We start from the raw sequence: 24,267 nt of genomic DNA, 5'->3' as shown, positions 1-24,267 counted from the left end.
ACGACCCAAAACGCCTGAAAGACATCCTTGGAGGACCACAGTATTGGAGACGAAACTAGATCAGAAAACATTCCATGCATGACTGAAGGCTTCAAAAGAATTTCCTTGCTCACAACCACGAAGAACACGAAAATCAACCGCTAAGTCTAGCCCTCTTACCACTTCTCCAACTCCAAACTGACCAGCCAAGTGTGCGCCAACCCGAATGATCGGTAGAGGATCTCATCCAAAGCTCTTACACACCGGATGCTTCTGCAAACAGGAACCACGTTGATATGAGCCGAAGCCAACCAGAACCCCATCGAGGCACGCCAGTGGTATGTAAGCAGGGAGCTCAAGACCGCAATAGTAGTCGTAGACCAGGCATAACAGCCAAGTTTTCATTGGCCCTCTGTCCTCCTGACACAACTGCAAGCTGTCAAGCGCTCCATAAGTACAACAAATCTTAAAAGAGTCTCTCACCCGTCGCAGCCACTCGGTCTGGTCGTTTTTGTGTGCCGTGGTCGGTAGGGAGAGTCGAACCATTCTATCATGGCTGTAGAATGGTTCAGTCGATGATGGAGGTGACTCGTCCGATCGGTACTTGGGTTTTGTCGTATGCGAATGACCATGCTGCAGGTCCAAGGTGGCTGTCGAAGTTGATGTTGGAGTGAAGTGAGGAGATGCAGAAGTCCAGCATGTCCAAATTTGTCGTCGATAGTGACCATGGAAGGTGATAGAAGTCGTTGATGTTGTTGGTGTGTTCTGAAAAAGGTCAGTGGATGATGACGATGATGATGATGATGATGATGATGATGATGATGATGATGATGATGATGATGATGATGATGATGATGGAGGAAGGATGACCTTGGTAAGAACAAACCTTCTTCATTCTGAGCAAGTCAAAAGACATGTAGATGGGCAATGGAAGTGAGGGTTGGAGCAAACCTTAGAAGCTTCTAGGCTATAGCAGCTGGCACTTGGTGTGAGGTGATGTCGACTTGATAGTTCAGTGAGGTCTTGGTGAATCCAACATGGTAGTGGCTGGAGTTGGAAGGGGTGATAGTGTGGACTGAATTTATCCGAATCTTGGATCAAAGCACGGCTCTATAAGGTGTAACGTTGTGATGTGGTATTGGAGAAGTGTCCAAGGATACAAAGTGCCAAGGTAGGGTGAGTGAGTGTTGCCATGATGCACAAAATCGATGAAGGTCTAAGCTGAAGAAAGATAACCTAAAAATGTTGAGAACTGAGGAAAGGTTCCCGAGGTCCAAGTTGAGGTGTTGGATATTGCAGATTGTAGTCGAGGGCGTGGACGTAGCAGGCTGAAGTGGGATTTCTGGTCTTGGCGGCACTGTTGTCACGTAGTAGCTTACTAGTTTCGGTCCGTTAGATACTCTGACTGCTCCAGCCGGTTGGATTTGCTCAAGTGAAGGTAAAAAGGTCGTGGGCGTTGACCCTTTGTCGTGGTTGAGTCCAGGCAGCCATTTGCGACGGCAATACTAGCCAAGAACAACAGGTTTGCGAGCACAAGATCGAAGTAGCGAAGCAGCATTTCGTCGTATCTGCATGACCGTGAAAGCATATATGTTATGGTTCTATGCTTTTAGTGTCATTTGAGTGCCATATAGCTTACACTGTAAGCGCCCAATAGTCTTCTAATGACATCGGGTAATCAGCCATGCTTGAAGCTACCCTACGCAAGGAGAAGGGACATTATGGCCTGAAGGAATCGAGTTCGCTGTAGATAAGCCTCCGCCTGAATCTTACGGCCAACATACCGACGGGTGCATATGTACACCCGAGCCGCTCTAGCGATAATCAGGCTATTGGTCTCCGCCGAAAAGCAGCTGCGTAAGTGTAGAGGGCATGGGTACAGTCCGAAGACTCTCAAACGGGGTGTGCGTCTTCTCTGTGGGTCGTGAGTCTCGCTGAGGCAGTGCGCAAGCAGAAGTTTGATGGTGTTCGGCTCTGTCGGTGACCACTAATGCGACGAGCGACGAGAGGTGGCTTTAGTCTAGACGGCGGACACTTGTAATGGGAGATTTTGACGTAGGAACTCGCCACTGTACAGACCAGAATGCTGCCAGTCTGTCCCCTCGACCGCTAGAGGCGCGCCCACCCGTCACAAGTACTGAGCCTCAACGCAACCATTGACAGACCTCCGGTAAGAGCAGCGACTAGTTTTGTCTCCAACAATCATTGACAGCCGCCTCGGCCGTCATGTCCACTCCGCTATGGAAAGGTCTGGCGAGCTATGGCACTGCAGTTCAGACGATATGGAGGTCTATCGTAGCAGCGCCTTGATCGCCCCTGCCTTTCCGAGCCTGAGCATTGCAAAACCAGAAAAACGATTCTTGTGGTTGCCAGTATGTGCGGACAGAGGCGCCGTCCTTTCAAGATGTCGTTGTTCCGATCGCGTCATGTCCCTCTCGTGTTGCCGACATAACAACAACCCAATGATGTCGACTTCATGCATGGGCCCAGGTTTAGATAGGAAGGTAGCCCAGCGGACGGAAACAGTTCCATCGGTGATTTACAGAGTGTCGATGTCGAGAGCGTGACATTGACAGTAGCAACGATCATAGATAATATTGCAAGACTGCGATTTGATGCTAGACTCCGCGGTAGCGTAATCGATGCCAGTGCAGGCGCCGTTGAACGAAAGTATATTCCTTCTACTAAGGGCCAGTAATAGCGGGTCTGACCGGCATTGCATCGCTACAGCAAAGCCAAATGTAGTGAGATACGAGGGTCGTCGACTTATCAGGCTATGTATCTATGAACGTTTCGGGAGCGACTTGGACCAGTCTTGGTCAGCTCATAGTCCAGATGAAGCCCGACCTACTTACCTCAGATGGCTTACGATTACTCTACATAACACACGCGTTCTTAACCAAGGAGCGAAAATATTTGCCGAGGAAATCCTGCAAAACTCTCCTGTGGGCTTTCTTCACGTGTGTTACAACGTCGTCCCCAGGTTCAGCGGCCCTTCCAAATACTGAGCGACTATATCTTGAGCTAGTTTTTCGACGGGACGCATACCTAGCGTACAATCCTTCTTCGGCGTATTTTCCTACTTGGAACATCGCGCACCAGGCGAGCTGACAGTACATGTTGCGACGTCCTATTCCCCCGGTGTTACTGTACACTTGCATCATATAGTGGCATGTCGGAAGCTGCACCAGCGCTGTACGGAAAGACCGACGACACTGTGGGGCCATGTGGGGCACAGTACATATCATGCCGAGGCGCGATCTCGGGTAGTCGAGAACGTGGACTAGTTCTCATCGGAATGGTATTCGGAATAAGTACAGTAGACGGGCAAAGAGCCGAAGGATGAGCATATTTCCCAAATACAACGACGCTAACTTGGGTATGTAAAACGACATGACGAGATAAAAGAGCTTTTGTGATGCAGCAACAGCTGAGCCATATCAAGCCTGCAATAAAGCTTCTTCAATCTCCCAATTATCCCAAGTAGGTTTGTCGAAACCGTTGGGGCGGGAGCTACGCAAGAAGCCGTTCCAGTAACCTTCGATATTGACAACTGGCCGGATAGTCCTAACATTCGCATTGAACCCTTTGCTGTAGCACTCCTGCATATGTCGGTCCTCGAACAATTCTGGATGTGTTCGTCTCATGGTCTTCAGTGCTCTCTTGCCAACCTCATCTACCGAGTCATGATGTCGCAACTGGAAAAACTCCCGGTCGTGCTCCTTCCTTAGCTCTGCCATCATGCGCTCGTCGTAAAGTCCAAGTTGAAGTAGGTATATGTCATACTGACACAAAGATGTGGTACCCAGATAGCTCCCACCGACCTTCGCTCGTCTGTGTAGTCCAACAAGTGCAGCAATGGTGCCCATGCAGCCCGTACCATAATCGCTCATAGGAAAGGGTGGGACGATAGGCTCATCCAATCCCATTGCTTGGCCCTGAGCCCAGGCCACACCTGTCACGCAGTCTGCGATTTGTTGCCAGCCTGGTCGTGACGACCATGGCCCAGTGTGTCCGAAGCAGTTTTCGGCGACGTAGACGAAGCCCTTACCGCGCTTCTTGGCAAGGCGGAGGAGCTGTTTAGGTCCATATCCGAGACGATCCAGGCTGCCGGGCCGGTATCCATCTAAAACCACATCTGCAGACTGTAAAAGCTCTTCGAAGGTAGCTCGGTCGTTTGTTTCTTTTAAATTCAGGTCGGTAGTGTGCTTGCCAATATTTGCATCCACTTGAAAGAAAGGCACGTCGGAGAGGTTCGGCGATGTGACCTTGATGACCTCAGCGCCGTATTCGGCAAGACCACGGCCCATTGCCGGTCCTGCAATGATGCGACAAAGTTCGAGGACGCGGATACCGGCAAGAATTTGTGGTTTAGGTGCACGCGACGACTTGAAAGGAAAAGGAGTCGCGGGGGTTTCAGTCTCGAGAATCTCTACCTTCCAAGGTGGTTGTTGAAGGAGTGCCTGTCCGTGATCGGTTCTTTGGAAATCCTCCCACTTTAGGCAAGTTACACCGGCTTGTTTGATCTCCGAATTCATCTCTTCGAGCTGGCCGACAGTGTATTGTCTGACATGATCCTCGATAACCTTGATGCATTCATGATATTCTGTCAAGTCGGGCCGTGATCCTTCCAGACCAATCATGTTCAGCGCTTTAGTTGCCTCAAGAGAGCCATGAAGGTGAAAGTATTTTCCTGGGTTCTTCGTCTGATAGAGGTTTGCGGATAATCTGCGGTAAAGGATAGACTGCGCTTGGAGAAGGTCGGTATCTGCCTTGGTCAGTGACATTTATCGTTCATGCTGAAGCAGCAAGTCCAACCTTTGAGTAACTTCTTCGCTTTTGGGTTTGATTTATCGAACCCCCCTACAGTGGCTAGATATGTCGAGAACAGGAAAGCGGTCGCTCTTTCGAGATCCACGGCAATGTTTCGTGGTCTTTGAGCATGTTGTAAATCAACTATAGCAGATGCAACTCCTGCTTCAACCGCCTTAAGAGCTGAAATGGCCTCCGTTTGCTTCAGTGGACTGGGAAAGTACGGGCTTCCCGTGTTTGCAGTCGAAAACTTGACGTTGGCAATATGAGGTAGCGACTCTTCAGGCAGGTTATGCTTCGCCTTGGTAATCAACTGTTCTAACGCTGACGTGGTGCCCGCTAGCAAGGTGTTGGCTTGTTCAGTGCCTTGATGGTGATTATTATCAGTTCCTAGGTATGGAGCCATTTTGAAAGATGTAAAGATTAAACTGGATGGAACGAGATGGCAGCGAAGGGGTTTTCAGGGTAAAGACTGGTTACCCTTTTGACGGGCCGAGGTGGTTGCTGCTTTGTAACAGCTTCGCCGTTGAAAAGCTGATTAGCGGCATGTCGAGCATGTTGACCGCAAGCGGTCGTGGCAATCTCAATCAGCATCGGCTAGCAGTGTCCTGCATGTCAACGGGTTGAGTCGAAAGACGGGCTGGCCTGGGGTCTGTAGGTGCCGATTTCATGATGATCGGCAGACATCAAGCGCTACTCGATTTTCGGAACAGTGGCAGCCCAAGCTTCGCGGCCTCACGACGACTGCGAGGCATTCACCACCCATTTTCATCGGCAAGACCATCTCAATCGAACTGTAATCATCATCCATTCATCGATCCAGCCAGCGAAGGCTGCGTAGCCTCTTTTCGCGTCGTTTTTCCGTAGTGTTATGGAACTTCCGTGAATCGCTCTCATCATTCCCGCGAGTGCATCTTCCGATCAGCTCATCCGTCCGTCGCGTCGGCAATGTACTCCCAGGCAGTGACCATCCGAAATCGCACGTGATAGCGACTGCTACCTAGGTACTGCCGCAGGCCTTACACAGTAATGACGCGACCCAAGGTCCCACCAGGTACGTACGTGCTCGTACTGGCGAAACACGGCTAATATGATGCGTCGTAGACCAACGACAGCGTACAGCCCAGGCGTGCGAAAGCTGCAAGAGGAGAAAACAAAAGGCAAGTCAAACTCTCAGACTTGTCAACTGCTGCATCATGAGGCTATGTGCATTCGGTTACGAACGCCCTTGGCATGGATCCCTGTCGACGTTCACAACCTGCAAGTACGTTCTCTGCACGATATTGCGCTAGCATATTGAGGTTGTCTTCCGCACCGAGCAAGCTTCGCTACCTACCTGGAGCAGTGCAGGAGGCTTTCGGCTAGCTCTGCAACCCCACAATACTGTTCAACAGCATAGCGGACTGCGTAGCTAAGCATCGCTTTATAATCGTGGATAGCATCTGTAGATCAGACCAAATCGGCTCCTTCGCAAGATGGCTCACGGACACGTGCAATCACGTGCTTCGTCTGGTAGAACGAGACTAACGAAACAAAGTGTAACGGCTTATGCCCTTGCAACACGTGTGATAAGGTGAGCGCCCAATCCAATCTTACAACATGATACTGACTCATTATAGCGCAAGTTCACCTGTATATATGCAGATCGAGATCCTAATTCCCCGAACGAGGACGGACCCCCCACAAAGAGACGTACCGCTGAGAACAGTAATGACAATGACGGTCTGCTGTACGTACTTTTCATTCCATTACATTACCACATTGATGGAATCCAGAAAAATATTGACGCTTTTTTGTTCATTGCTACATCCCTGATCGATATCTCCCACCTAGTCTCGAGCACATTTACTGACTGCCCACTTTGTAGCCTGAACGACAACTCGGCTGCCAACACACCCATCAATGAGCACACGCAGGTAACCCCACTGTCGTCACATAACCGAACGTCTTCCGGTACCCGACCAAATCTGTCGGCACGTGCACTCAATGTGGAGCAAGACACACCATTAAAATCGCCAGGCCCCAGACTGAGTATTGAGCACACAAGTATCCCGATCGATCGTCCATCTGTCAATCGCGAGAATGCACGCGAAAGACCTACTTCGACCAATGCTACCACACCTCATGATGGTGCGGATGATGTGGCGGAGTTCCCAAGTCAGAGTCGAATGTTGCAAGATCCGACCGGCCGGGTGATATACATAGGCGATGCAGCTACTTTGTCATTCCTCCAGCTACTCCGGATGATGGTAGAAACGGTAGCCGGTCCATCACCCTTCACGACTGACCCTCGACGACACAAGATAGTCGAAGGTCAGTACTCGCTCCCGCTGGGCTATCGACATACCAGTCTCCTTCCAGACGAGCAAACGGCTCGTGTGCTGGTGGATGCCTTTTTCATCAACACCCATGGCTTGTTGCAGGTCTTCCACCGTGACTACTTCCTCGAAAAGCTAGAGCATTGCTACTCCGATCCGCTATCTGTGGACCCTTCCTGGTTATGCCTGCTCAACCTAGTCTTCGCTATTGGACTAACAATGGCCACACCACTTTCGGGAAGTCCGGAGGCGCTAATCGTTGACAAGCTTCGAAGCGAACACCTCGATAGAGCTGAGGCCTTCTACCTTAATGCTAAGAACATGAATGATCCAATGACTGGCCTTGAGGATCAGGACTTTTGGTCTGTTCAAGCGCTACTTCTCATGTCTTATTACATGTTGGCCAAAACCAAGCGGAATGCTGCTTTCGCGTTACTTGGTATGGCAGTACGGTCTGCACTCGCGCTTGGGCTCCACAGAGAAGAGACCATGGTCATATTCAGCCCCGATGAACAAACGCAGCGAAAAGACCTTTGGCGGTCAATCTTCGTCATGGATAGGCTACTCTCCTGCTCTCTGGGTCGTCCAACCGCCATATCAGAAGACGACTGCTCAGGAGACACGCTACGTCCGCCAGACTGTGTTCGCGACCAAAACTGGAGTTTCAGCGCGAAAACAGTGTACGATTTCAACGAAACAGGTCCTCAAGCTCTAGAGGCCACTGTCCGAAGCTGCAGAGTGATTGGATTCATCTTGCGGAAGGTATACCAGCAACGCAAGATCAGCACTCGCCTTGCGCAGGAGATATCGGACATATGTAAGACATGGCCCCGGTTACTGACGCCTATCTTGCAATGGCGACAAGCAGCGACTGCTTCGCCCAGTCAAGGCGTGGCCATCTTGCACACCAACTTGTTTTACTGTCATTCTATCATCCTCCTTACCCGACCCTTCTTACTATATATACTAAACAAAGAGACCCAAAGACACGTCGGACAGTCCGGATCAAGAGGGCCACGACCTTTCCACCGTATGGAGAGGTTTAGCGAAGCTTGTGTCATTGCCTCTGTACATACCATTTTGCTGGCACAAAACGCTTACGAAGCTGGCTACCTGTCCCGGCGCAACCCAGCTGTCATCTATTTCCTTTTCGCAGCCACACTCGTCATCCTCGCAAGCGACTTCGCCGGCCTATACCAAATCGAGTTGACGGACAACTGCGTCGTGAACGCCATAAACGTCATGAACTACTGTGCTGAGAGCGATCAACAAGCCAGCCGTCTTGTCTACATTCTAAGTTCTTTCAGAGACGTCGTCGCGCAGCAACGACTACGCCGTCGACACGATCAGACAAGCAATTCGACCTTGCCCAGCATTGCATCGCAACTCTACGGTGTGCAGATGCCGCAGCAACAACGGAATGCAACGCCCCAGGCAACTGATCTAGCGCATTCGACTAACCCAATGGACGCAACACCACGACTCCATCAAGTCCCCGTGCACATTTATCCCGGGATGCAAACAGCGCCACTCAACGAACCCATGCTCACATATCAAGCATCTGAGCAACACCATCCTCTCGACCAGGATCGACATCAATCCAACCTTCAGCGTACACCCGCTCCCGCAGGAGAGGACTTTAGTGTTCATCTATCACCTATTCAAGAGCCACCACCAATGAATATGGCTACACCATCATTCCCACCTGCTTCGAAGCCACCTTCGCTATCAGCAATGCTCGATCTCTCCGCTTTGGAAGCAACGCGCGTTCCTAGTCTACACTCTGAGGAGAGTGGACAAGATGAACAGATTGATTTTGATGCACTGTGGGCTTGGCCTAGCAATACGCCTGCGATGGGGAGCCCAAGGGCTATGGAGGCAGGTGGCGTGAGCGAGCGGGTGCAAGGTATCAGCGATAGTGTTGTACCTATGTTTGGAGTTAGTAGGGAGGGGACGGATGGCATTTAAAGGAGTCAGATGTGAGATGTATGTTTCTATTGATTTAGCGTGTGACGCACACTAGCATGTGTATGTAGCTACTTTTTCCATTCTGTATATCTCAATTTCAGGTTCGCACAGAGCGAAATGCATCATTATGGGATAACCTTCCATTATGAAGCGTTTCGGCGTAAGTCACGAGCCTCTTCAGTTGTCTGTCTGTCTCTCCATGCCGTGTCCTTGCCGTATCCTTGCCAGCTTTTTGACAGCTGCTGCGTATGCTGCTGCCTACCATTTGCGCAATTCGACCTGAGATGCCCATTCAACACTCGCAGGTTGGAGGAACACCACGGACTTGGTAATTCAGAAATACGGCTGTCCCTTTGGTGGGCTCAAATATTAAACGACACTTGTTGTAAGAGATCTAAGAATCTGCGCAAGGCTTTAGTTGGCCTACCACACCGTGAACAATGTCTAGGAACGCCTCAAAAAAAGGTGGCCGAGCATTAACGTGGATCTTAGCTGGAGAGTTGGCCTGTTTAGGTTACAGGCATTTGTCTTCTATGCTATGCACTAAGCTTGGTCTGGTGCAGACTGTGTCCATCATGGTAACAGGTCAAATCTGTCGATCACATGTTGAATCAGTGGCCCTTCCAGAGTGAAGACATATGCCAAGTTAGAAGTGGGAGTGGTAATTCCATGTTCCAATGTACCGAACAGATCAGTATCGTCGGCAGATGTGAGTGGCTTGTCGTCTATGGGTCATCAGAACGGTAAGTACTATTCATGGCACGCGCCAAACTAATCCACAATTATCAGGCTCAGACTGGGAAATAGCAGGTGCCGTACAAGCAGTAAGAATTTCAGAAAACCATGGAATGCCAGAGTTGGACGGATATGTCCGCAACACATAATCATACATATCGCATATCGGAACCATCTTTTACAAAGCCTCGAGAACACGCACATCGCTCATCGCTTCAAAGGGTATCGTCTCGCTTCCCGCACCATTTTCCAACGCCCAGTGCAGCGTCTTCTCCATCGCACGCCTACCTGTCTGCTCGAGTGGTAGCCAGTGACCCGCCCCCTTGATAATCACCACCTGACTGCCTTTAACCAGATAGTCTCGAGCATTGTCAAGTGAGAGCCGTTGATCGAATGCCGGTTCGTGTTGTCCCATCATCAGCGTCGAAGGGGCCTTCAGCGCACCCTCAGGTGCCATGTTAGAAAGGGTGCCTGAAGGGGAAAGAGATTGGGAAGCAGCAGCATCGGATGAGATGTTGTATAAAGCGGCAGTAATCTCGAGCGACTTGTCCCACTTTCCAAAGACTAGGTTCTCCCTGTAGATGCGGATCTTCTCAGACATTCCACGGTCGCCCACTCTTCTCTTGACAGACTCGCCGTACCGCTCACCGTTGTTGTTAGTCGTCTCCAACTGAGCGCTTCCAGGGCCAGTAGAGATGGCCATTGCTTCAGCAGCTTCCACAGGGTTCAAGACAGCAGGAGCCTTATTCTTGCTCGGCGTACCCTTGCCGAAGCTGTGGAGAACGCGCAGGAACCAGTAGTTTCCAAAAGTCGCAAAGGTGTTGTTGAGTGGCCAGGGTAGATGGAAGACGAAGATGTAGAATGAGCGTCTGAACTGTCCAGCCACAGGGCCTAGCGCATGTAAGCCGTTCTTCAACAGACGGAAGTTGAACGGCGAATGCATCCATGTCCTTAGCATCTGCTTCGCTAACAGTATCCTGTTCTTCCCGTTTGAGCGTTGTAGACCAGGGATGATACCGCCCGTGATGATCCAGTGGTCAGCCAGCACGTGCGCCTCAGAAGCCAGTCGCGCGCCAATGACCGCACCCCAGTCATGTGTTACTACAACTGCCTTCCTGCCTTCCTGCAAGAATTGTTCTCTGATGCCTACGATGAACTCGCTCAACGCTTCGAGTACTTCGTTCGGGCCGTATGCGGGCAGACTGTCGGAGCCGCCGTAGCCAGGGAGATCGACGGCTATCAAGATGGTGTCCTTTTGTAAAGAAGAGGATTGGAGGAGGTGTCGCCAGATGAGGAAGGAATCGGGGAAGCCTGGTCTTGTTGATTAGTTGCATGGTTCCCAAAAGTTTGGAGCCTGAAAGCTACGTACCATGTATGAATACAGCGATGTTCTTCGCCGTCGATGTGTCGGCGCCTTGGTTGATAACGTAGTGCAAACTCGTGCCGTTGCTGGTCTTGAAAAAAGCGTGCTTGAAGCCTGGTAGAGGCTCCCCATCAAGACTCCAAAACCTTGCTTGCGCAACAGCCAACTCCCGCTTCTCTTCTTCGGTATCCTTTGCCCACAGCGCACCGTTCTTGACTACTGCCATTGTCCATGCTCCAGCAAGACTAACGAGCCCAAACGTGAGCTTGAAGCCACTCCAAGCCAGATCCCCAATTTTGTCTGTCATTCTGGCGGTTGGCAGGAATACCGTATGGCGAGACGCCTCTAGTCGTGTGTATTCAGATTATGCACCAGCTGAAATTGTTCATGCTCATGAGTTGGTCGTGGGAAAGCGATATCGACCTGCTACATATAGCGCGGAGTACAGCCAACAAATTGCGATCAAAAATCAAGGTTGTGGTATCCACCCCCGCCTGTTGGTAGAACGAACATTGCGATAAGCTACAGGGACAGATCGCCATGGCAAAGCAGATGACCTTCGAATCCACGCGGCAGCGATGATCAAGGGTCCTACGCGTCCATGGCAGCTGCAGTGATGATCGTTGAGGTATGACGTTATTGGCCAGAGCTTCTTCCTTTGCCGTGCGTGGGCTGCATGTCTAATCGGTCGGGTAGCTTCTCCCCCCGCTCAGGGCGTAGGGCACTATTGTGTGAGGGGCGATTCACGTGCTCTGCGGGATAATTAATATACTCTTGAGTTGTCACTGTACAGAGCTGGGATATGCGGACATGTTCGTTGGGCTGCTAGATCATACACGCAATGGCAGTACGTACGTGTTCTCCAAGGCCTGGATTCCAAGATGGCAACAAATATCGTTAAATATTGACCTTGTGAGCACGTACAACTCAGAAAAAACGACCTGCTTCTTATGCCCCTAATGACTACGAATGGTCGCTGTGCCTAAAGCTCAGCGCTGCGCCCCCACTATTTTGACATTGCAATGTCGGGTATCATAACAACTTCCATAACCTCCCCCAACGGCTCCGATGTCTACAAAGACTCGGCCAAGCTCGTATTAAATCATCTCCTCTTCCCCTTGACTCTCTCCATAACCCTCAATTCGGCACTCCTCTGCAACCTCAGATCTTCTAGCTCCCTCTCGATGCCTCTGTTTTTTTCGACAAGCTCCTTCCTCTTCTCCATCCTCTGCTTAGCCTCATCCAGTTTATGCCTCACAACATCTTCCACCACCCTCTCCAGCTGTCCTGCATCCTCAATGCCATGCTCTCTGATGAACCTGTCCGCGAACTCCTCAATAGTGTGTGGTGATGGTCCCGGACCGCCTGTATGATACCCGTTCTTGTGGGTGACGTATAAGCCTGGTATGGCGGAAGTATGTGTGCGGAGGTTGGAGGAAAGTGGAATAGGTAGTTGCGAAGCGGGGATTGTGGGGATATCGTCCGAGGGTTTTCGTGGAGAGGGTTGAGATGGTGGATTGAGTATAATCTCCATGAGGCCGTTCTCAAAGGCTTCGTCGTATGGTACTGTAGATGGCGAGAAGTCGACCATTGGGGATGTGAGTTCGGGCTCGTCGCGTGGTGTGAGTGGCGCATTGCCCATAATCGTGTCTTGATTGCTCATGGTGGATGTGTCTTGGTTATAGTTGGCCATGCGACGCGTGATTTTGAAGAACAGAGTGTTGCGATTCGGGGTTTGTGGAGTTGAGAGTATGCATCCCCAGACTGTCGCAATGATGGAGCTGATTGCAGCGTCATGACTAAGCCGGAATTCCCCCAGCACTTCCGCGGTCGCGACTTTCCCAACTTTTGCCAGTCAGGCCCAACACGACTCAATCCGCGAATCCCCAGACCACCAATACAACCTTGTACCTATCACAGTAATGGCCGATAAACTACGCGCGCAGCAACAGCTCGAGGCTCTCCAAGCCCGCTACATCGGTATCGGAAGCGCAGACACTACTAAGCACGAATGGACATCGAACATTGCGCGCGACTCGCTATCGAGCTATGTCGGCCATCCGCCTCTTCTACAGTACATGAGCATCGGTCTAGGACAGCCCCGCGAGAAGACAAGACTGCAGTTACTGGAGCGCATGGTAAGGCCTGTTGGGCCACCGCCTGAGGTGAGTAATGTATAGGCTGAGTCTCGGCATCAACAAACTAATAGGAAGTAGCAACAGGATTGATCAAAGTAACTTGGAACGAAACGATAGAGTTGATTACAAGGACATGCGCAAAACAAGAATCCAAAGCAACAGGCGCTCTCCATTCGGATGGCACAGATACGCACGAGGCCGGCTCGTGGACGAAGAGGAACGGACGGGTACATGCTGCTTGTCTAAGGCTGTCGAAGCCAACACTATGAACTTGTTCAGTAGCGTAGCGCACTCCGAGTGCCGGTGGTGAGAGGTGTACACACACCTCTGCCTCTATGAAGATAGCCCAGTTCCCACCACCACAACCGGGGCCCGAAGGTCTTCTCTAACTCATGCTTTGCCTTTTGTGACGCCTCAATCACTATCACTCGCGCTTCCTGTTGGGCCATCATCGTCGTCCTCCACCACGTCGCCGCCCATTAGCATCGAAACTTCTCCCTTTTGTAGCATACTCCTCAACTCGGTATTTCTCGGGTCCGCCAGCTCAATAGGCTTGAGCTTCGCCTTGTTCCTTATTCTCGGATCGCATCCCGCGTCTAGAAGCATGGCTACGATGGAGTGGCCGTGGGGCCAGACTGATTTTTCGAGCGAGTTGACGTAGCGTACGGCTTTGTGGAGGGGAGTATCTTGCTCCATGCGGTCGATTTCGTCAATCTCGAGACCCTCTTGGTCGAGAAGCATGTCGATAACTTCGACTAGGATAGAGTTAGTTCATCTATGCCCTGACATGTGCCATGCGACCAACATATCCTGCGTGCTGCGCCGCTTGGTGCGAAGATACTTACAGCTTCCGTATGTTGCAGCAACATGAAGACAGCCGTTACCCACGCCGTCGCGTGCGTTGTTCAGTACGTCTGCCACATGATCTTCTGGCTTCTTTCCTGATTTTGAGGCAGCAGCACCAAGGTCTTTTAGTGTTTCCTCGAGGAGCTCGGTGTTGTTGCGTCGGCACGCTTCGAGGACAAGTTCGCGAGGAGATGCACCCTGAGTATGCATTAGTATTGGAAGGTGCATGGTATGCGTATGCATGTACCTCTTCGTCCGCCATGATGTGTCGTGTTGAGGATATGGAGAGTGAACTGGACGGGGACGGGCGGTCCAGTCAGGTACGCGTGAATGTTTCGAGATGTTGTTTGGCGGGGTACTCGGAAGTGCTAACGGAAAGCGAGCAATGCAAGGCGGTGTGAAGAAGTGAAGTATCCCTCTAATACGGCGATAAGAACGTAGGCGATGTCTCCCAGGCCAGCGTGCATAAGCCCCCAATCTGAGACAGTCCGTTCCCAAGTGCGCGTCCCCGGTGGCTTTTCGCTGGGCCATAATCGCCCCGCACTTTTCCTATCGCAGCCCTAGCGGTTCAGGGTCCGTCATAACTTTTGAACTTGTTCGCGATCAACTCTCACGCGCCCAACTCTGTGTTTCCTCTATCGTCGCCCACCATGTTGCTCTGTAAGTTGTAGACATCCCAAATCCGGACCTTCGCTAGCTTTTGCTATGCTTCCACTCGTCAAAATTCCGCATCTCACCCAGGCCAAAGCTGACAACCATAGTCTGCCCAACATGCAGCAATATGCTTCGCGTCTCCAAAGTACCTCCCGGCGATCCTACCACCGAAGACTCTGTCGGCCAGAACCGTTTTGAATGCCTTACTTGTCCCTACCACTTTGTCATCAACAAGCGCTACTACGAACGGAAGTACCTGAAGAAGAAGGAAGTCGAAGACATTCTGGGTGGAAAGGGCGCCTGGGATAACGTAGACAAGACGGAAGGTATATCAAACGATGCCGAAGGCTATCTGAGACCCAGAATTCGTGGCTCAGAGGAGGGCCATTATGTTCGGTGGGCATGGCTGACGACTAAACAGTGCAATGTCCAAACGAGAAGTGCCGGAACCACGAAGCGTACTGGTACCAGCTGCAGATTCGTAGTGCTGACGAGCCTATGACTGCGTTCTACAAGGTGCGTCACCTACTCGACCTTGCTAGTTACCTTACTTACCTATTGCAGTGCACCCAATGCGCGAAAGAGTGGCGAGAATGATCTTCGAATTCGATCAGACATCCAGGAGTTTGGAAGTGGAGTTCTTGCTTTAATATACCCCGGTTACATTTGGTAAACAAATACGAATCTTTAGTCTGACTTGCAGGTGCCCATTCGCGACTAGAGGAATTTGAGATGAGAAATTAATTTCCTGGGTGAAATTGTGTGGGAATATGAAAGCTTCTTCAAGGCCGACAAGCGGAACAAACTGAGAGCCTGTGTGGAGAAATCCGAGATACTACCCCGAGCACCAAAGGTGCAATTTGAGACCCATTCTACTTTTTCGACTTCGGCGGATCCCCCCGAGTCGTGTGAGAAGAACTATTCTGAGGTCTTCTGACCTCTGAAAGACGTGACTATGGCTAAGAAGTCTTGAATTTTGCCATTTGCCCCTCATACCTTTGAGAGGAAACAAAGTGATATTGGTCATGCTTGGTGGGTTTAGAAGGGTGGTGGATGGTAGCAAATGTTGAAATTGGTCACAGGCGGTCACAAGATAAGAGTGCATGATGGCCACGCACCAACCTTCTGGATCAAACATCGCTGGTAGAAGGGCTGATCAAGGATTTAACTTCTTTCAATATATTCTGCCGCCACGAGCGGCCACAACGCAACATCCTAGATCCGATAACCCTCATGATTCAGATGCACACGATCAACGAGCATTTCCTTACTAATCAGGTGGCTCGACTCAACCCATTTCACCCTATCATCTCGGTGTTCGTCGCCTTGTATCCTATCCTCCCTCTCCGCCTATCCAATGCGCAAAGCCTTGTTCATCTCTTCAACGACCTCCTTGAGCATTCTGTTGCTCTCGTCCACGAAACCATCAGGTACATCCTTCTAATACGCCATATCACAAGCCAGTATCGTACTCTCCAGAGCAATTCTCAAGCAAGTCTCCACCACCACCCCCTAGCTCTCCACGTCTTGCTGCCGGAACGCACATTTTGCATGTAGATTGTTCGTTCCGGGCGCGAGGACCCAGACTTTGATGTCGCATCTCTTCTTCTTCGCGTTGCTGAGCATATTGTAGAGGCCCTCGGTGAATCGGTATGCGACGCTTTCATTCTCGTCGCCGCCGACACAGGCGTTCCATGCGACCGTGAAAGCTGTTCTAGGCTGTGTCCACACACTCCTATCTGTTTTATTGCCGAATCGGAGAAATGATGGCACGCTCAACCATGCGCCTGCAATGACAGTCACAGCGAGTGTGCTCATGCTCGGCCTCCACCTGTGTATTCTTTGCCTGCAACAGTAGGCGCGCCTGTTGTGGGAGTTCTTCAAGAACACGACATCTGGTTGATACACGTCCTTGGAAAGATAGTCCGACATCTCAAATACGATGCGAAGTTCTTTTAATGAGGTGAAGTATCTTTAGCGCCACAGTCATCTGTCCATCTATGCGGTCATGGAAATATGGCTGGGAAGGGCTCAAAGCGAAGCTCGTATTAGCATTCGTTGGTGTACAAGTCGATGTGGAGTGATTCTGGCGAGGATGAGCTAGTACGGCTAGTTGTAGCATTTTAGAGCCGCCGTGATTGTAAAAGAGTCCCGGGAAACTATGATGGAAACAATAGATTTCTGTGTGTTTCAAGGTTCGTGATGTGATTTGCAACAGTCTTGGGTCGAGACCGAAACAGAATTGGTGTCAGACGGCTTATTTTCGGGCAACGCCAAAGTACTTTTGCGAGGAAGAAGCGAACCCAAGAGTCAAGTGCGAGCTACAGTGAAACCTTGCCTAGGTGTGCAAGCTGTCCGCAACCGGAATTCTGACGGCCTGTGGGAACGTTCAATCTGAATCTCCTTCACTCTCAATGGTGAGCTCAACCATTCCGTTGATAACATTGGCCTGAGGCCGGATGAACCAGCGAGCAGCAGCCATACTGACTGTACCCGCGCTCATGGCTAGTGTAGCAACATGTGGTTCCGACAGCTCTTCTAATACAACCTGATCGTCTCTCGGGAAGTCTTGTATCTTTGCAGACCGCGAGAAGAATATGCGAGACGAAAGGAAAGGTACGTAGGTACTGAGTCGGAAGAATCGTGGGTGATGAGTCTCGGCCTTTGAGGTCGCGGTATCCGATCGCTGTCTTTGTACTCTCTTCGTATGAACATCGTGTTTTTGCACATCACGAGCTTTCTTCGGAATGGCAAGTGTCTTGCGTGCCTGAATCTGACTTTTCCTTTGACCGACAGGCAAGGTCGGAGCAGCGTTGTCGGCAACGAACGGACTGACAGACGCGACATCGAGATCCATAACACAAGGTTGCCAACTCTCGTTAAACTCCACGGGCTCGAATGATGCACCTTTGTTACGCATAAAGCTCTGCTCAATGACACTACTATCCCGTAGCAACGCAGGTTGTGAAGCACCGTGAAAGTTATGTAAATGCTGAAGAAAGGCATCCTCGGACGTGTAGAATTCCTGATTACATGAACGATAGCGATGGTAGTTTTGCGCATGCTCAACGTGAAACGTGCGATAGCCAGAACCGCAAAGGTGGCAATGATGAGCCTTGGCTGAGGGGAAATCCGGACAGAGCGGTGGCCCTGCGTTGTCGGCAGCAACATCGTCGAAGCTCCGCAGGAACCGGCAGCTCCACACACGACAATGGGAGTGTTCGTTCATGTCCTTGACGTCGGTGAATACCTTTTGGCAGTATCGGCAACGGAAGGACTCGTAGGGTGTGGTCGAGTATAGATTCTCCAAATGGTTTTCCTTGCGCTCACTCCACCAAACGGCACGGTCAAGCTCACGTGCGATGAGATGCTCAGCGACATGCTCACATCGCTCAGACCAGTCTCTCAACTTCTTTCCACAGAAGCCACAATGAAGCATAGGGTCATCCTTCTTCATTGGAGCACCGAAGCGACGCCACTTCATGGCGAGTTCTTTGCAGCCGAAGTAATGGCCCTCAGCGGCTAACAGTCGAGCCTGACATCCGACGCGTACCGAGGGGTGTTTGGTATTAGCAAAGTGAACATGATGTAGGTGTTGGATGAAGTGATCGCGGCGATAGAAAGTTCGTTGGGATTCGGGCTTGCTCCTGCATTGTTGATACTTGTGGCCAGCCATATGAGTATCATCGGGATAGGCCTGACCGCAGAGTGGGCATGCTTCAAGTGTTTCTGATGGTTTTGTGTCACAGCAGATCCAAGTAGTTCGAAGCGCGTGAACAGAGTCTTCGTGGCGAATCCACTCATACTTCGTCTTGAAAGCTCGCGGGCAAAAAGTGCAGAAGAAAGGCAGGTCCTTTTGGGGTTCACCAGCGCTATTCACACCATTAATAGCTTGGCGAGGGGACTCTTTCCATGCCATTCGACGTCTACCCCGCCTTCGATCACGACCAAAAGACGAGGTCTTACTACGACTGCCGCTCGATGACACCGTGTAAGTTGTGGGTGCAGTGCCTTCGGAAGAAGCAATCGACGTGATGACGGAGCCTCTGCGGTCTTGCCTGGAGTCAGACCAACTATCGTTTGGGGTACTCTCGCTGAGAGAGTCATCGACAACGGCGGCCTGTACTGCAGACAGTTCGACTGCCTCTTCCTGATATGACTGAGCAAGGTATACGGCCAGTGGCGGTTGCGGCAGCTGATTGGCGTCATCCGCTTGCTTTTGGAGGCTTTCCAGACTATCTCTTGACAACTTTGTCGCTAATATGCGGCTATCTTGACCTGGAAAGTCCCATGCGGAGGCTTGGGGGTCTTTGGTAGGTAAGCCAAAGCAGCAGTTACTCGAATTAGAGACGACTTACCTCCACATTTCTTTCTAGCTCGGGTGTTGTTGAACCAGTTGCGAACTTTCTTCACGTCGAGATTGGCTTGATGTGCGATGATGTCCAATTCCCAGGTGCAAGGGTATGGATTGGCCGCAAATTCATCTTCAAGGATCTGCCTCGCTTCGAGCGGAATGCGACTTTGGGGTCCTTTGCGTTTGGCTGATGCGGGTTTCCATGTAGCGTTGAACGTTTGCTGCTGGGCTGCGACCGATTTAACATGTACGTGTTCCAGATCAAGGGAAGTATTGGTCGGAATCGTTGACTGATTGGCCTGTGATGGAGGCGGCTCAAGCGGAGCATCCAAAGCATCAGCTGAGCCGCCCTCGTTATTGCTTTGAACATTGCATTGCATTAGCGCAAGCGATAATGATGATGAAGGTGGAAAATTAAGATTCGCCTCATCACACATCATAGAGCCCTTCATATGTTGAGGTTCATCCGCTTGCCAGTTATAGTTCGTTATTGTAGCCAAACTTGTCTCAAACATGAATGATGCCGAACAGTTTGATTCATGGGACGATGGCCATCGTTGATTCACATGGCCAGTGGAGAGGTCTTGAGTAACACCGTACATAGGCACATCGTACAGTTGAAAGTTATCCGTAGGATTGTGGTGGGCTGCTGGCTCAATAGCCCAGTCAATGGTTTTGACATTGTCTGGTTGGAATAATGGCACGAGTTGCTGACTTGAGGCATGAGTGTTGTCAAACTCTGCATTTCGCTCAAGGGCCGCGAAGTCGAAGAACTCGTCCATGTTGTCGAGCGCGTCGGTGTCCATTGTGACGCGTATAGTGCGGCCTAGAAGGGCTCTAGGAATGGCTTATCCTGGTGAAAGACAATCAATCATCAGAGACTCAATAGGCCCGAAGCGGAGAGATAATGATTTGGTGTTTGGGTGTGGCATGACAGAACGTGGATGTCGGCTTGACGCCGATGAGGTGAAAGGTGGTGCGGCGTCGTCTATTGATGAACTGGGTGCACGGCGATCTTCCAGGCAACCAACACACACTAGTCAGCTTAGCAGCAAGCAATCCCGCGTAACGAAAGAGGCAGACATTCCGTGAAGCTGCACAAACAAACTGTAATCGTGTATTTCGGCTAGAACTTCAGAAGAAATCATATGAGTTTAACATAGAGTGGTCCTGATGTTGATATCTACTGCTGGGCATCTGCCCGCGTTCAAGCCGGGAAGGCGCCACCATCCGATATCGTTAGCGCGACTTGTTGACCCACCGAAAAGTTCCTCCACCCGAAAAGCTCACGACACTTGCAACTACACGCGCATTGATCGCATCCAACACTCACAATGGCCGCCGAAGTACAACTCCTGCAGCCTTTGAAGCTGCCAAAAGGCCCTTCAACCCTCACGTCAGAGCAAAAGTACTGGAACTCGTTCGCCTCGGAGCTCAGACTCGACCCATCGCAGCATTCGTCGCCCGTAACCCATATCTCGATACCGCCTCCTCAGCCTGCGAATGCACTATCTGCTACCCAGGATCTCTTTGCGGTGACGACCGGGTCGCGCGTTCAGATTTTCTCGTCCAAGAGTCGAAAAGTCGTCAAGACAATATCGCGCTTCGGCGTCGACGACATTGCGCATTCGGGAAATATACGGCGCGATGGCAGGATCTTGGTCGCAGGAGGAGATACTGGTGTTATACAGGCGTTTGATGTAAAGAGCAGAGCCATCTTGAAGACATGGAAGGAGCACAAGCAGCCCGTTTGGGTGACACAGTGGAATCCAACAGACCTTACGGGCCTGATGAGTTGTTCTGACGACAGGACCGTGCGATTGTGGGATCTGCCGAGCGAGAAGAGTGTGATGAAGTTTGATGGGCATCAGGACTACGTGCGCAGTGGTACTTTCATGCCTGCGCAGAGTGGACTGCTTGTATCTGGAAGTTACGATCAGACAGTACGACTCTGGGACTCGCGAGTAGGCGGAAAGGCAGTCATGGTATTCAAGCACGCCGCGCCCGTCGAGACCGTTCTACCCATGCCCTCTGGAACTGCCGTCCTTGCAGCAGCCGACAACGTGATCAGTGTCCTGGACATTGTAGCCGCGAAGCCGATCCATATGTTGCGCAACCACCAGAAGACTGTTACAGCGCTCTCGTTAGCAAACAATGGCGAGCGTCTCCTCTCTGGTGCCCTCGACGGGCACGTCAAGGTTTTCGAAACAACTGGCTGGAACGTCGTAGGAGGAATGAAGTACCCCTCACCCATTCTGTCACTCAGCGTTATTCCAAACCAGAAGGAAGACAGACATATTGCCGTGGGTATGCAATCTGGCCTGCTCTCAATCAAGACCCATCTCTCAGGCGAGCAGAAGGTGCAAGCTCGTGAGCGAGAGAAGGAGATGAAAGCTCTCATGGAAGGCAAGATTGAGGAGTACGATAGGAGCAAGAAGCGGAAGCGCGGAAAGGGCTGGGAGAAGCGCATTCGAGGCAAAGACTTCACAGGCGAGAGCGCAGATATTGTAATCGAAGGCAATGCGCGGGGAAAAATCACTGCCGGACAGCCTTGGGCGCATGCGCTACGAAAGGGCATGTATTCGCAGGCGTTGGACATGGTGCTTGAGTCAAAGGTAAAGTTTTTTCTATCGCGTATCCCATTCTTCTGGAACCATTGCTAACATCCTCAAGGATGCAAACGCGCGCAGCCAGTCCCTCACACTCCTGACCGCTCTACGCCACCGCTCTGCTCTCCGCACCGCCCTCAGCAACCGCGACTCCGTTACACTTCAGCCTATCCTCCGCTGGTGCATAAAGAACATCTCCGACTACCGCATCACACGTCTGACGACAGACGTTGCGCTCGTAGTGTTGGATCTATACGCCGACCAACTAGGCAGAAGCGAAGAGGTCGATGATCTGATCATGGCGCTCATGCAACGTGTCAAGGTGACTGTTGAAGCAAGTCAAGATGCCTGGAAAGTAAGGGGTATGTTGGATATGCTTGTCAGCAGCGTGGGCGCAATAGAAGGCGTGGAAGCATGAGAACGACCAAAAGGTCTTTTGTTTGCATAGCGAAGGCGTTCAGGATCTTGTCACATGTTCAAAAGTTGAGAAGGTGGCCATGTATGTTATGTACTTTGGACGAAGAGATATATACACCTGGATGAAGCGATTGGTATTGCTTTGGATGATGGGAACAGTATGAGCTTGAATGGTATATTGTACAAGCCAGTCCTTTTTCCACCGGCTATATATGCTATACACGGAATTCGTACATTTATCTACCATAGACAATATTGCCGTTGTGATGTGACGGGTCGGTCGGGTAGTGCGGTCCATAGCTTGCGGTTGTCGCGCTTCTTCTTGATCTCGTCGGAGATGCGCATACGCGTCTTCTCTTCCTTGAGAAGTACGGAAAAACCTGTCATATCGTGTTAGCGTCCAATCTCGAAAAGCAAGCTCGCAACCAACTCACTGGTCGTCCGGTGCTTCAACATGTTGATGGCACCCCGCGCCCTAAACTCAGGGCTCTTCCAGCTCTCTCCGGGTCCGACCCATGCCTGATCAATGTAGATCTCACTGGGATCACGAACCACCTTCTTACTGCCATCCTTCAACTGGATCGTCGTGTCCTTGAAGAATGGCACTTTAACTTTCTTCGCTTCGACGCTATCGTCCTCTTCCGATGTCTTGTAGTCCCATGTATCCTTCGGCCTCCCCGCATCCGTAGCTTCTCTTTGCTTATTCCAACGCAACACAGCAGCCTCTTCGCCAGCTAGACCCATGCCACGACCTGCAATAGCTTCGTTTTGCGCAATTTCGAGGCCCTTGATGACGTCGCGAGCGACCCTTTTCTTGGAGAAGCGGAGTTGTACAAGGGCTTCTGATACGGTCTTTCCGGCGATCTGGTTGACGACCTTCTGTAGCTTCTTGGTAGATGTAGGGAGGAGTTGCGACTTGAAAAGCGATTGACGTTCGGTGCGGAGTAGCTTCGCCGCCTTTGTCATGCGACCGTGGCGCTTCACACTAGAGATGACGAGTTTGCGTTCGAGGCGCTTACGGGCTTTCTCGTCGGGGTCGAGGGTCATGCTCATGAGTCTCCTGTCTTCCTGTGCCTTTGCTTGTTGCTCCCTTTGCCGGTGTTTTGCCTTGAGTTCGAGTTTCTCCTGCGGACTCAGGTCTTGTCGCCAGCCAGGGATATCGTTCTCGGGTGCGAAGAGCGACGTCGGGTTAACAGCGAAGTCTCCTGTGCGCTGGGCGGGACGTGTAGGTCGTGCTGGCTCGCCTTTCTCATCTACGACTGCTTCTTGTTCCTTCCTCTTTAGGTAGTCCTCGAGGACAGGGTTGGTGAGGTCATCGTCATTCTTTGTGCGCCCGAAAGAGATATTGCGCTGGGCAATTGAAGGAATTGAAGTCGAAGGTACCCATCGAGTATGCGGGCGGAAGACGGCGAGGGCTAATTGGTGTTAGTCTTGGAGTTTGGAAAGATGGGAAAGAGCGACTCGCCGCCGGCCAAGTGGGAAGGTGCATGAAGGAAAACGGTGCAGTGGCTTACCTGATTGCCCCAGCCGCCGTGAGGGTATTCGAGCGCTCATACCGATGCTCAACGCCACGAAGCTGCCGTGTCGGTGATGCCAATGCTGTGAAGTTTACGGGAAATTCTGTGGTTGCGGCGAATGGCTCCGCGCTTGCAGGGGTGGGGAGTCTCGGCAGATCTTCATGAACCGGACGCAGCGATCAGCTCACAGAAGAAATGTGCAGGAGTCGTGTCGTCCCGCTCCTGTTCAGACCATTGTCGACTCTGTCCACTTGGCCATCTTGACGCGTATCTGGTGACGCGCCATACACCCTGTAGTGCTCTCTTTATACCCTCTCCCGGGAGCCCGCGTCCAACTGCTTCGAGTCGCGAAGTGCTCGCTCCATCATTACTTGATTAGTCGCAGGCCCAAGCTCGTCTGGTGCACCTAAGCACCTTTTCTTCTAGACCCAGTGTAGGCATTCTCATCCACGACGCCAACAAGGTCATCTCCCATCACACTCGCTATCTCCATCGCCTCGCGACTCGGACCGCCCTTTTCGCGCCAAACACCCGTTTTCGTCCCATGCCGCTCGTTA

At 51.3% G+C, this 24,267-nt stretch overlaps 10 protein-coding genes across 10 annotated transcripts; 4 read left to right on the top strand and 6 right to left on the bottom strand.

Moving 5' to 3' along the window:
* Nucleotides 1-3,419: 3,419 nt before the first annotated feature.
* On the bottom strand, nucleotides 3,420-5,197 carry ALTATR162_LOCUS10253 (uncharacterized protein; the record flags this gene model as incomplete). Its single annotated transcript, XM_043317889.1, has 2 exons — nucleotides 3,420-4,747; nucleotides 4,798-5,197. The coding sequence occupies 2 exons, from the start codon at nucleotides 5,195-5,197 to the stop codon at nucleotides 3,420-3,422; spliced, it is 1,728 nt and encodes a 575-aa protein (XP_043173824.1).
* Nucleotides 5,198-5,820: 623 nt separating this feature from the next.
* On the top strand, nucleotides 5,821-9,077 carry ALTATR162_LOCUS10252 (uncharacterized protein; the record flags this gene model as incomplete). The annotated part of the gene is made up of 3 exons (XM_043317888.1): nucleotides 5,821-5,849; nucleotides 5,896-6,055; nucleotides 6,411-9,077. 3 exons carry the CDS (start codon nucleotides 5,821-5,823, stop codon nucleotides 9,075-9,077), a joined length of 2,856 nt encoding a protein of 951 aa, XP_043173823.1.
* Nucleotides 9,078-9,990: 913 nt separating this feature from the next.
* ALTATR162_LOCUS10251 (uncharacterized protein) lies at nucleotides 9,991-11,482 on the bottom strand (the record flags this gene model as incomplete). The annotated part of the gene is made up of 2 exons (XM_043317887.1): nucleotides 9,991-11,123; nucleotides 11,182-11,482. 2 exons carry the CDS (start codon nucleotides 11,480-11,482, stop codon nucleotides 9,991-9,993), a joined length of 1,434 nt encoding a protein of 477 aa, XP_043173822.1.
* Nucleotides 11,483-12,277: 795 nt separating this feature from the next.
* On the bottom strand, nucleotides 12,278-12,838 carry ALTATR162_LOCUS10250 (uncharacterized protein; the record flags this gene model as incomplete). Its single annotated transcript, XM_043317886.1, has 1 exon — nucleotides 12,278-12,838. The coding sequence occupies one exon, from the start codon at nucleotides 12,836-12,838 to the stop codon at nucleotides 12,278-12,280; it is 561 nt and encodes a 186-aa protein (XP_043173821.1).
* A 259-nt stretch (nucleotides 12,839-13,097) lies between these two features.
* Nucleotides 13,098-13,403, top strand: ALTATR162_LOCUS10249 (uncharacterized protein; the record flags this gene model as incomplete). Its single annotated transcript, XM_043317885.1, has 2 exons — nucleotides 13,098-13,340; nucleotides 13,392-13,403. The coding sequence occupies 2 exons, from the start codon at nucleotides 13,098-13,100 to the stop codon at nucleotides 13,401-13,403; spliced, it is 255 nt and encodes an 84-aa protein (XP_043173820.1).
* Nucleotides 13,404-13,555: 152 nt separating this feature from the next.
* Nucleotides 13,556-14,421, bottom strand: ALTATR162_LOCUS10248 (uncharacterized protein; the record flags this gene model as incomplete). Its single annotated transcript, XM_043317884.1, has 5 exons — nucleotides 13,556-13,576; nucleotides 13,637-13,698; nucleotides 13,742-14,068; nucleotides 14,159-14,357; nucleotides 14,407-14,421. 5 exons carry the CDS (start codon nucleotides 14,419-14,421, stop codon nucleotides 13,556-13,558), a joined length of 624 nt encoding a protein of 207 aa, XP_043173819.1.
* Nucleotides 14,422-14,940: 519 nt separating this feature from the next.
* Nucleotides 14,941-15,410, top strand: ALTATR162_LOCUS10247 (uncharacterized protein; the record flags this gene model as incomplete). Its single annotated transcript, XM_043317883.1, has 3 exons — nucleotides 14,941-15,181; nucleotides 15,235-15,329; nucleotides 15,378-15,410. The coding sequence occupies 3 exons, from the start codon at nucleotides 14,941-14,943 to the stop codon at nucleotides 15,408-15,410; spliced, it is 369 nt and encodes a 122-aa protein (XP_043173818.1).
* Nucleotides 15,411-17,202: 1,792 nt separating this feature from the next.
* Nucleotides 17,203-19,973, bottom strand: ALTATR162_LOCUS10246 (uncharacterized protein; the record flags this gene model as incomplete). Its single annotated transcript, XM_043317882.1, has 2 exons — nucleotides 17,203-19,121; nucleotides 19,172-19,973. 2 exons carry the CDS (start codon nucleotides 19,971-19,973, stop codon nucleotides 17,203-17,205), a joined length of 2,721 nt encoding a protein of 906 aa, XP_043173817.1.
* A 528-nt stretch (nucleotides 19,974-20,501) lies between these two features.
* ALTATR162_LOCUS10245 (uncharacterized protein) lies at nucleotides 20,502-22,194 on the top strand (the record flags this gene model as incomplete). Its single annotated transcript, XM_043317881.1, has 2 exons — nucleotides 20,502-21,782; nucleotides 21,841-22,194. The coding sequence occupies 2 exons, from the start codon at nucleotides 20,502-20,504 to the stop codon at nucleotides 22,192-22,194; spliced, it is 1,635 nt and encodes a 544-aa protein (XP_043173816.1).
* Nucleotides 22,195-22,433: 239 nt separating this feature from the next.
* ALTATR162_LOCUS10244 (uncharacterized protein) lies at nucleotides 22,434-23,682 on the bottom strand (the record flags this gene model as incomplete). The annotated part of the gene is made up of 3 exons (XM_043317880.1): nucleotides 22,434-22,573; nucleotides 22,628-23,608; nucleotides 23,655-23,682. The coding sequence occupies 3 exons, from the start codon at nucleotides 23,680-23,682 to the stop codon at nucleotides 22,434-22,436; spliced, it is 1,149 nt and encodes a 382-aa protein (XP_043173815.1).
* Nucleotides 23,683-24,267: the final 585 nt, after the last annotated feature.

Source organism: Alternaria atra, assembly GCF_907166805.1.
Source record: "Alternaria atra isolate CS162 genome assembly, contig: 32, whole genome shotgun sequence".
Classification (NCBI taxonomy): domain Eukaryota; kingdom Fungi; phylum Ascomycota; class Dothideomycetes; order Pleosporales; family Pleosporaceae; genus Alternaria; species Alternaria atra.
This window is presented reverse-complemented; position numbering and strand designations above follow the sequence as displayed.